We start from the raw sequence: 12,044 nt of genomic DNA on the forward strand, positions 1-12,044 counted from the left end.
ATCTTAGGTCAAGATGGCTGGTCCTATGAATTACAAGTTAAACTATAACTACATTGGCCGGAGACCAGTAAAACTGGGCCGAAATTCGGCCAACTCAGGCTCCTTAATTAGGGCATGGAATAGATTATGTAAATATATGTAACTTGGTATTCTGTGATCTGAATAATGTTAATTGGTCTAATGATTTTAATCTTGATTTAATAAAACTGTAGATGCCGATTGCATTTCATCTATTTATAACTCTATTTCGCACTGCTTTTTATAGCTTCGGCGAAATAAAGCTGAATTGATTGATTGTCAATGTATTATTGCACCTGGTTGTAACAAATTGCGCTGGGTCCCTATAGAACACAAAGGTTTTAGTTGCTTCATGCCAGATAATTTATGTGGTAAGGTATTTGAAAGACAACCTACTTAATAAAATATATTCCTTGTTTCAAGTGCAGGAGTTCCAAATCAAAGGCTAGTGGTTGATATCTTTTGCAGAATACTCAAGCCATGGTCGTGGTCGGTCAAGACATCAAAATCATAAAGTAATGGGTCATTGCTTTTAAATAACGGATTGCCTCACAAACCACTCCACCCAGATAAAAGATCAGAAAGGCAACCTTGAATGACGAGTCTAGAAAAATAACCAGGCGGCACAAAAAGTGCTGATTGCACTTTTTCAGGAAGATGCTATACACTTTTGGGTCGCTGTGAAAGCATTCTAGAGGGGCCAAAGGGAATGGGGCCTGTATGTGAACGGTTTGTGCTTGATCTTCAGGGTTCACTCCAGCAGGAGCTTGAGTCAGAAGGTGTGGTCCCCTCCACAGCTAAAAAATCTGGGTCATCATTTGGTGATGTATTGTAGTTGTATTTCTATTCTTATGGCCCACCCCCTTTCCTCCATACTCATAGGACGTCCCACAGAATGGTAAGAACCTGCACCGGCACGCCAGCTATGTCCCCGCTCAACACCTCCTTAACGCACCACTCCAACCGTCAGTCCCTTTCTCCTCATCCGATGGGATGGAGCCAAACACTGCAGCTACACCCTGTTGCTCCCAAATTGTACTTATTCCCTCGTGGCCCATTCCCAACGCTGTGTGGGGTGACCAGGGGGCTTTCCTTCACTGACTCACCAGTTTCTTCTCCACCAACGCATGCAGTCCCTGCCTGGTCTGTTTAAGGTAGTCACACGGTGGCACTTCTGTGACTTGCATGCATCCTTATTGGGATGCTTCCTCTTACGCAGACTTGCATGATGAGAGGAAATGGGACTGTGGACTGAGAGTATAGTTGTCAATATAATGAGTAACCTTTTTGTAAAGTCCAACCGGGCATTTATGCCCGTATTTGTGTGGTGGTCACCTCAGGAGGCAGGATGGCCAGAGTCTGTCGGGTGCCAGCCATGGGGGAGGCATCATATTCCATCAGGTATATCGGGGAAGACGGGTCTCTCAAACGTTCAGAATCTGGCAGAATACCTCAACGAAAGCTCCCACGAACACCTTTGTGTACTTACCACAAAATGAGAAAGCACCAGCAGCTACTAGTGTATAGGGAAAATCTGGGGATGAAAAACAAGGAGGCAAGCTCTAACCCTGTGCTGAAGGGGCAAGTGAAATTGACTACCTGAAGCCCAGCCCAGCCGAGCATTTGTACAACCGAGGTGATGCAAAGTATGGGACATATATTATTCAACGGCATGAGGAAGCAGGGAAATTGCAAAGGAACAAAGGTGTTGAGGGAACATAAGTTGAGTGGAAAATGGCAATCCGATAGTGGTAGTCCAATCTGTGTTACATGGAGGGCATTTCAAGTCTGACTAGTACAGAAGATTACACAGAGGGTCTGAGAAGATGCGGACAGCATCTAAATACCAAAAACACAGACCGAAGAGATCCAATGGTTCTGGTGCAGACAGGAAATCGGAGGCAGTGGCAGAACCAATTCCCTTGGTACAATAGCAGCAGGAACAAAAGGAGCATGTGACATATCTGCAGGTCAAGAGGGGTGAACAGGGAACGTTAGGATGAGCCAGCTAAAAGTCAACTATGGGCGATTCAACCAGGCCGGTAAAGCTGTGGCAGATTGCATTGGCTTACCCCCTAAGCAAGGGAAGACTTATAGGTCACATAGGCTGGGAAATTAAGGCATTCTGGGAGATGATCCAAATAGGCAACTAGCCACATGTGGCAGACAGGCAAGAAAAATGTAAGCAGCCTGTGAGATGTTCTAAATCGGCAATGGATGCCACAAGTAGAGCAAGAATAGGAGGCAGCAAGAACCCAGTAGAAGATCTGGGTTCTTTCCCAAGTTGAGGGGATCAATGGGACTCTTAAACCAAAATAGCAGTTTAAATGGGTTTTATTTGAGAAGTAGCAACAGCAAAATAGATTCAACTGAGACAGAACAGGATGGCTTTTCATTCGGTTGAAATAAGTGACAAACAAATATGGCTTTCCCTCATCTGAAAGAAAATGCTGGATGTTTTGTTGCTCCACATTATTATGGTTTTGGAAACCCCATATCAGAAATATCTGCTTCCATTTGTGTGGGGTTACTTACCCCCCCACAAGTGTACTACTTTTCTTTTTTTTTATTGTTATAGTTCATTGAACTTTTCACACATTTTTATCAAAACATAGCAAACAGAATTAAACAATATTGCAATTATAAGATTATACAGACATCAGCATAGAAAAAGTAAAACTAGGCCGAGGTTAAAACAAGAAACATTAAATCCGTAAACATTAAATCCGTAAGCACACCAGACATATATAACAAATGTAGATGGTAACTGTCGGGGGTGGGAGCAGGTCACAAAATATGATTGTTAAACAACATGGTCCGGGTCACCGATATTAAACCCCACTTCACGGTCAAATAGGAACAGAGAAGACCATATCATCAGGTTATGCTATATATCTAGATCTGTAAGCAATTTAACCTCTTCAAATTTTCTTAGGCGTTAATTTACCACCTTCCACATCTGTGTAATAGCAATGACCAGACTCTTATTCATCCCAGAGAGACATCTCAGACTAAAGTTTTCACTTACAATATAGGTCTGATCATACTCAAATTTGGCAAAGTATTTAACATATGTGATACTCATCTTTTTACAACATGTAAGTACATGCTTTGCGGTTTCCACCTCTATCATCTAGGCAGAGTCTACAAAATCTTCTCTCAACTGGAATACCAGTCCAAGCTCCTTAGACCCCTAAAACATTTAGACGATTAAGGCTAATGTCCAGGAATATTCCTCGATTAGCCTGGGAGGACATCAATTTTAGATAGTATTGAGGCTTTTTATATAGGAAAGACATTCTGGCAAACATACACAGTGAGCTCATAGTCGCTACCTTGTCATGACTGGCAACCCAGTCCCACTTCTCAATAGAATTCTTCAATTTCGGAGACCAACCAATTCTATCAAAGAGTTGAAGGTTACTCTTCTGGATTTTTTTCAGGGCATCCATGTTTCCACCCTCTAAGCCTTCTCGTAGAATATACAACAGAGTATCCTGGCGAGCAACTTTGATTTTTATATAGAGCTTAGCTCTGTTATGCTCAATCTGTGCAGATGAGGGTATTACTGCATGTGGCAGTACAAGTGTACTACTGCATGTGGCATTACCCGTGGACCAACACCTCATCTCTGCAATGGAGGTCAATGAGGCTCGAACGTGTGGAATAACTCAAGAGCCCGAGACTCTAGATTACTGTTTCCACTTTCAATAATATTAGTCAGTATGGCCGGTATTACCTGAGGCAATATTACCAAACTCGTAATGAGGCCCCTGCTTTTGCTTCCCCATAGCAGAAACATTTGCAGACGATTTCTCTCCATACATACTATTGTGAGTCTTGTACGTACCTCATTAGTAAAGGGGCACAACAGTGACAATCTGCCACTTAATGATGAACACTTAAATGATTTAAGAAAGAACAACATTTATTTATTTATTTATTTATTTATTTATTTATTTATTTATTTATTTATTTATTACATTTGGATATACACCCAAACCCTTGGGTATCACGACGTAATTTCATATATCTTCGTTAGTGAATTACAGTTACATACATCTTTGTTAGTGGCAAGTTACAGTTACATACATCTTTGTTGATAGCGGAAACATATCTTGGTTATAAGGACTGGGATATAAACAAGAAAGGGTCAAATCAAAAGGAGTAACAAAAAGGATAGCTTAGGAAAATGCTAAAGGCACTCTCATGTCTGTAAGCAAGCCCTGGAGAAACAGTGTGGCCAAACTAGTGTTCCCAACCTTCCACGCAACTCACTCCAAAGAGGGCTGATGCATAGATTTGGCTGTATCAGGCAAAGTGCTATTTTGGCATCCCACCTTCCTTACTGTAACAAGAGAACTGAGTTTTAAGGGCCAAAAAGCCCCCTGCTGCTGGTGTCCTAGTCAGCGGCATATAATAGTGTTATTGTAGCATGCTCTGGCTTCTAGAGCCCGTATGTTTCTTGAGCACCTCTGTGTCCTCCTACCAGGGGACATTTAAACATTTGACAGAAGGTAACCGGTTAGAGGTAACATTTTTGAGCTTTGCAGATGAAGCCTTGGGGTCGAGCAGACTCTCTTAAGTTAAATTCAGACCATCCATTGCATGCACCTGTTGGCCGCTCGCTGTAAGTATAGGATAGACTGTGGAAGAGCAACCTCAAGCAGGTTGTACTTCCTCAGGTTTGTAGAAGCACTCTGCATCCTCCCACTGATTATACTTGAGAAAGGGTCTTGGCTTTCCTTGTTCAACTAGTTCTACAGCCACAACTGCTGCAGCTGCACAATGTTCTCAGAAGGCTGGGATTGTGGCCTCTGCAACCCGTTGATGGTTAAACAACCGCTTGGCAAATTGCTTGCCACATTGTTTATACCATCCCCACTTCGTGCATGGACAACCACTGGTGGCTGGCTGATTCTTCAAGGAAGGAGAGAGCCCCCTCCACTAATAAGAGTCCTTTGGCCTGCATGATCCAGGATAAGGACTTGTCACTAATACCTGGGCCTTCCTGGGCCAAATCTTAATATGTCATTAGCTGCTTTAACCACCAGACCACACTATAGGCATGAGGTGTCAGCATATAACACTCTCTACAGGCTCTGTTTGTGTGCTATACAGAAAAGAAGCTCCCCTCACGCTTTTCATTGTATTGAAGTTCGGTGGCAACATTTTAAAATGCTTTTCATCTTGAATGACCGATTTCACAGCTATGTGGCATGAAAACAAAGCACCATTATTATTTCATGCACACAAAGAAGCCCAAAGTAATGTGTGCTGCACAAATGGGCTTCCCACACAGATATTCAGGATTATGAAGTAAAAGGCTTTTAAGTGTTTTCATTCCTTGATCAGGTGCAATTGTGGCTTACTCTTGAATCAACAGAATCGCACCTAATGAGTTTTCCTTTCACATTGCAGACATTCAACAAAGCGGTGGGAGCATTCAGCCAGTCGGTGTTTTACCTCGACACTCTGAAAGCTCTGAGCGCCACCTCTGCCGGCAAGTTTGTCGTCTGGGACACTGTCAGCCCAGCGTCCTCCGACTCGAAGCCTTCCATAAAGCCTCATAACAAGCGAGCACTGAAGCTGATGCCCGTGCAGAAGGATGGCATCACTGTGCTGACTGTGTATGACAGGTAATGAATGGTATCGCTCTGCATGGATGCTGCATTAGTTCAGAAATGTCATTACTTGGAAGTGCCGAGTTTGTGGTTCGCATACCATAAATTAATCTTACTGCCTCATTTGCATAAGTGAATGATAAACTGTTCTTCAAAACCTGTGACAATCCATATATGCATTCTTAGCAAAGACAATATTACAGCTGAAGGAGTCTGGTATCCAGTTGGTTTAGCAGGCACTTTAAAAGGGGAACATCATTTTTCATTGAGGGTGTTCCTCCAATCTTCCCTGTGCCTTCTTCATTCACCTTCACTATTCTGTCTCTTTGAATGGATGAAGTGCTCATAATGTTTCCTGAAGCGTGCAAATCATACCATGCTGTGTCTCCTCTTATTGTGACCTAAAATCAGCGTCTTGCCCAGTGAAAGGAGCTATAAGAGAAACAGCAGCGGTGTCACGGCAGCAAATTAAGAGCAGAAAGAAGTAATCATTTCAATCAGAACTCCATGGCACGGAAAGGAACTGCCTGGAACCCAGAGTCGGATCCAGCAGAAGCAGCGGCAAGAGGCTAATGCTAAACATTTAACCAGGCAGGGTTCCTAGTAGACTCCTTTGCAAGGTACCTCTTCAAAGGTTTGCCCAGAGGTTGATTGGGTGCACACATCATACTATGGGTCCAGCAAACTATTGTGGCATGGATTTATGTTTCCTATAGGCAACATAAGCCCACTAAATTGGGACATATATGTAGTCGTCCTGAAGGCATCTAAAGGGTTAATTTAAGTACTGTACTGGAATAAAAGCAAAAAAGGGGACATGATCGAAAGGAAACCTTGATTCAGAAGATAAAAAGGAGATGCAGAGCAGATCGTCCCTAGAAACGCACTACAAGTTGTAGTCTCTACAAACCCACTCAAGCTTCCAAGTCAAGGAGAAGAGAGAAGGTCCATCAGAAAACACTGTACAGGAACCAGGGTATGCTCTGAAACAAAGAAAAGGGCAAGTGCACTGAGAGGAATTTCCCACTGAGACATTATTTGCCAACTGTGTCTGAGCTCTGGCGGGGGTATTTGATATTTTGGGTAGAGGGACAATACTAATACAGAGAGGATTAAGCTTAAGGAACCTTTAGCACCCCTTTTCAAATCTCAGCTGGACTCAAAGGAAATTCAGTAAAATGCCACAGTAATGGTTTTGGAGTATGGACTTTTTATTTTGAACAAAGTCTTAACTTATTCTTTAACTCAGTATTTCAATGGTCTGACATCACACAAGAAGGTACCAAATTAAAATAAATTCTGCAGAGAAAAGAACTTAGCTTTACAATGGCGGTATCTACAGGTATGATCGATCAATACCTCAATGCCTATAATTCTAGAAACCTAACTTGCGGCCTAACTATCACCCACTTAATCATAGGTGGAGATGGAAAGATGCATGTTTTGAGGGGTTTGATGTGCTTTGTGTATATAGTATACCTGCTTTTGCAGGTAGTGCCTGTTCAGAGGACAGCGATGAATAGTCATGGAGTCTCAATTCTCTTTTATCCTTACATGCATACAGTATGAATGTCGTTAGACAGCCATACCAGCGTTTCATGAAATACCCTTCGGGAAGCGGTATGACCATGATGGGTCTGAATAGCTGTACATATCTGAAAGTTTATCAATAAGCACTAATAAGGATGGTGCTGGGTGGTGGAGTTCTGGCAATTGAATTCTAATTTTACCATGGGGTCAAACCTGCCACCAACTTGGTTTGGTATCTCCTCATCTTCGGCCATCAATTATATCTTTTTGGCCACAATGACATATGCACCTTTCAGGTGGGGAAGACGTGTTTTAGTGGCCGCTCCATGTTAACATTAACCTTTTTGATACAAGGGGGATGTATGGAAGTAGGTAGGTCAATGTGTACCGACGTGGTGACCAATGCAATTGAAAATAGGTAGTTCAGTTCAGTAAAAATAATGAGAAAGTGAATTCCAGTTACTGGTAAGCCCACCTAATTGCAGATTGCTGTTGTTTTTACCCTGTATAAATTGCATCCTGATGAAAGCAGCATTCACCAGCAATATTTACCTGAAGTGCCTTCCACGCATTTTTAAAAGAAAAAAAACGAACATTCAGAATTGTTTATGACTTGCCTGAAGCTTTATGGCCCTCTTAAAATGGCTGCCCTCAATGTAGCCCTACTGTTGTTCCCTGTGGCCTGAGCCTGCTCCCCTCCCAATGGCTGGCCAAGATCCATTTCAGCCAATCACACAAACCGGGAGGAGGGACCCGGCCCTTGCTATCGAAGGCCCTGTCTGTTCCTGTCAGTGCCTGGCCGTGTCCTGGCCCCACTTGCCAGAATCCTCAGTAAAATGCCCTGCAACATTGAATTTTCATTCAACGGCCCTCCTAATTGTGTCTTCCCGTGAGTACTGCTACCTAGTGACTGCCTCTGCACCACTGAACAGGAAAGTTGCTGTTTGCTTGAAAATCGCTATTAGCTGTGCCTCCTCCATGCATTGAAAGTAGCTGTTTGCTTGTAAATCGCTTTTAGCTGTTGCCTCCATCCTACTTGTTTAGTCCTACACCTATTACCCCTCTGGCCTATTGTGCCAAGTGGATCAAGTTCAGAACCGTGCTTTGCAGCATACTCACCCCCACCTCTCCTCTCACTTCTCTCTACCTCTCTATTCCTCTCTCGTTCCGAGATGGCACTCTCCATCTCCCCATCTTCTCCAACTGCTACACCATCACCTATCCTACCTCTCTCACTAAATCTGGATAGAAAAAACATAAAAAAGAAATCCTTGCTGCTAACCCAGGCCTCCCAATTGCACCAATGTCAGTGCATCCTCAAGAGAAATCTTCACTGACATCCTCTTTTCCGTCCCATCTCCTGACCTATGGACCTCTCACCTCACTGCCACTCTCCCACCTTATTCTTCAACTTCCATTAATGGCGGCACCAAATGGGAAGTCCTCCTTGCGGGTTTCTTCTCTTCTCGCTGCTTTATTAATGTTTACATCACAGGCACAGTCCAGGTTCATGGTCCTCAGGCCAATCTCCTCCTATTTGGCCGGCTCCTGCCTTCTCTCATTAACTTCCTTCTTTCCACTGCCCCTCCCCCTTGCGCCCCTTCCACTCCACCTCTCCAGACAGATGCCCCACGTCCCGACACCCCTCCTCAAAAAACTTTCAGACACAGCGACCGTCTCCATCTTGCAACCTTCAACTCACGCTCAGCCATCAAACATTCTGCTGACATCTGCCTTCTTCTTGAAGACACCAACCTCGACATTCTTGCACTCACGGAAACTTGGTTCAATGCCAGCTCAGTTAATTCCTTTGACTCGCTCCTCCCGGGCGGCTATAAGATCACCTCTAAACCACGACCCCACTGTACTGGTGGTGGAGTTGCCTTAATCTTCCCAGAGTGGATTCCTTCTACCATCCTACACACTTAGCAATATTCGTCCTTTGAGAGCCTAGTGTGCAAATTAGTCATCTCTCCTTCCTCCACCTTGACCGTTGCAACCATCTATCGGCCTCCTGGCACTTCTCTTTTCCTATCTGAGTGGGCAGACCTCTGTCCCTCCCTTCTCTCTACCACCTCCAACTTGCTACCACTAGGTGACTTCAACATCCACCTAGACTCCCCTTGCGCAGCAACCACCCTCTTCACTGACCTCTGCTCCTCCCTATTCCTCTCCATTTTTCCCTCTGGACCTACCCATTCTGCTGGACACACGCTAGATGCCATCATCCACTCCAGCTTCACTCCTCTTCTCCCCTGGTCACCCCTCTCTCCTGGTCTGACCCCTCTCTCCTCACCTTCCACCTGAGTCCCTATGGCCCTGTGACAACTCCTCATAAAGCTCTGCCAATCTCGTTCATGAACACCCGTCCGATAAAACGAGTGTCAGCTGCCGCCTTCTTGTCCATCTTCATTCCCCTCTGCCCATCCAACACTGAAGTTTCTGCTGATTCTGCCCTCAGCAACCTCTATCTGTCCATCACCAACACCCTTGACATTCTTGCCCCAGTCATGAGGATCCACCTGAAACATGCTGCCAAGCAAAGCACCTGGTACGACTCTGATCTTGCAGACCAAAAACATAAGTGCAGGGCTGCTGAACGGAAGTGGCACACTTCAGGCGCACCCTCTGACAAACTGGCCTGCCGTCTGATCCAGAGACACTACAGGCTCTCTATCCGTGCCAAAAAAAAAAAACACATTCGGGCACAAGTGTCCAAAGCATCCAACAACACAGCATCCTCTACCCCTACTCCTTCCCAGGCCCTCTGCTATACACTCACCTCTCACTTCACTTCCAAAACCCAGGCCATACTTAACAGCCTTGTTACACACTCTCCCAACCCAACCATCCCCTCTCCTACCATTCACCCTCTGCCTTCCTCCTTCCCCTCCTTCACTCCTGTGTCATCTGAAGAAGTCACCAGAGTTGTCAACTCCATGAAGGTCTCGTCCAAACAGGTTGCTCCTTACTCCTCCAGAACCATCAAGGAATATATTGCGCGCCTCTACCCTGCTCTTACTGATCTCTGCAACCATTCCTTTGCTACTGGTTCTTTTCCATCTTCTCTCAAGCACTCCCTCTGCAGACCCTTCCTGCCCAGCCAACTACCGCCCCATTTCCATCACCCCCTTCCTAGGAAAACTGATTGAGAAGCTGGCCCTCCCCCAACTCATCTCCCATAACGAACATGTTGGCGGTCTACATGACCACCAGTCTGGATTCCAAGCATCCAGAGGTATGGAAACCGCTCTTCTGAACACCCGTGAAGAACTGCTCACATCTCTTGACTCCAATTCCCCTGCTGTCCTTATCCTCCTAGAACTCTCTTCTGCATTTGACACAGTGAATCATTCCACCCTCATAAAAAGGGTCCATGACACCCTTGGCACCTCAGAGCGGGCACTGGACTGGCTTACCTCCTTCCTAACTGACCGTTCTTCCAAAACCATTCTTGCCCTTTCTCCTCCCTTTCCTCCTCCGGTACCTGTGGCATCCCCCAGACTCCATTCTTTCACCCTGGCTCTTTAACATATACCTTTCTTTTCTGGGATGACTCATTTCCTCCTTCTCTCCCAACTTCCAGTGCTAAGCTGATAATACACAACTTTTCGTCAAACTTCCCACTGACACCCTTGCACCCTCCTTCATCCCTGACTGCCACTCTGCCATCCAGGCTTGGTGCACTGCCAATGGCCTCTGCCTCAATGCCAGCAAAACTGAGATTCTCTCTATTGGGTCCCCTGCACCATACGTCTTCCCTGCACTCTGGCCTTCTTCCATGGGCCCTTCACTGCCCCCATTCACTGTAGCTAGGAATCTCAGAGTCATCTTCGACTCCTCCCTTACCTTCATCCCTCATATTCAGGACATTGTCAAGAAGTCCCACTTTCAGCTCTTCCTTCTCAAAGGGACTCTACCATTCCTCACCTTCCCCCAGAGACTCAATGTTACCTGTGCTCTGGTTCTCTTCATGCTAGACTTCTGCAATATCCTCCTCCTTAATCTTCCTTCCTCTACTCTGTGACCCCTCCAATATCCTCCTCCTTAATCTTCTTTCCTCTACTCTTTGTCCCCTCCAGCTTACCCAGAATAGGGCAGCAAGACTTATCCTTGGCCTCAAGCCCAGTGGCCGCATCTCTCCTGCCCTACAAAGCTTTCACTGGCTCCCGGTCTTAGCACAGATTAATTTAAATCCCTCTGTATCACACACATGGCTATCTGGGGCTGGGGCCAGGGACCACTTCATAACGCTTCCTGACCAAATACTCTTCTTCTAGGCTCCTCTGTTCTTCCGGCACCAACTGCCTGCGTGTTAAGCGGTTTGCCAAACAGAGAGCTGGGGGGCGATCACGCTCCTCAGCTGGCTCCCTCCTGTGGAACACTCTCCCTCTGCATATTGATCAAGACCTACTTACGTTCTGGAAAAGCCTCAAGACCTTTCTCTTTACCTCCTCTCTTCCCTGCTAATCTTACAGCAGCGTGACTAATGTGCAGGGCCCTTATGTGTCCTTGAGCCCCACATCTCTCATCTCAGCCGCTGTCTTTCCTTCTACTGCACTTACTTGCTCACCCACTCATTGATGGTTGCACTTACGTTTCTCCTCCTCTCAGCACTTACCCTGAGCACTTCTTCATGAGCATCAAAGCATCATATCCCTCTCCCCTCTGCACTTGCACGTTCTGAACACTCACAAGGCATAGTAGGTTTGTCTCCCCTTCCCTCAATTCTCAATATTTCTTTGTACTATTCATGCAATTATTTATCCTTGCTGTAATTCATGGTCTACCTCCCCTGTCCCCATCCGGTTTGTGCAGTGGGCGCTTTGAAACTGTTTTTCTAATTGTACAAGTGCCTAATAAGTGACCAAT

General features: G+C 45.3%; 1 protein-coding gene across 1 annotated transcript in view; it reads left to right on the plus strand.

Annotated features, from left to right (window-relative positions):
- The window catches only part of CFAP251 (cilia and flagella associated protein 251), a 1,318,836-nt gene that overhangs the window by 642,199 nt on the left and 664,593 nt on the right, over nt 1-12,044 (plus strand). Inside the window, exon 10 of the mRNA XM_069619593.1 lies at nt 5,440-5,657. Coding sequence (XP_069475694.1) covers nt 5,440-5,657 — 218 coding nt within the window. The remainder of the gene's footprint in view (nt 1-5,439; nt 5,658-12,044) is intronic.

This window comes from Ambystoma mexicanum, chromosome 10 (genome assembly GCF_040938575.1).
Source record: "Ambystoma mexicanum isolate Mex_15411 chromosome 10, UKY_AmexF1_1, whole genome shotgun sequence".
Classification (NCBI taxonomy): Eukaryota; Metazoa; Chordata; class Amphibia; order Caudata; family Ambystomatidae; genus Ambystoma; species Ambystoma mexicanum.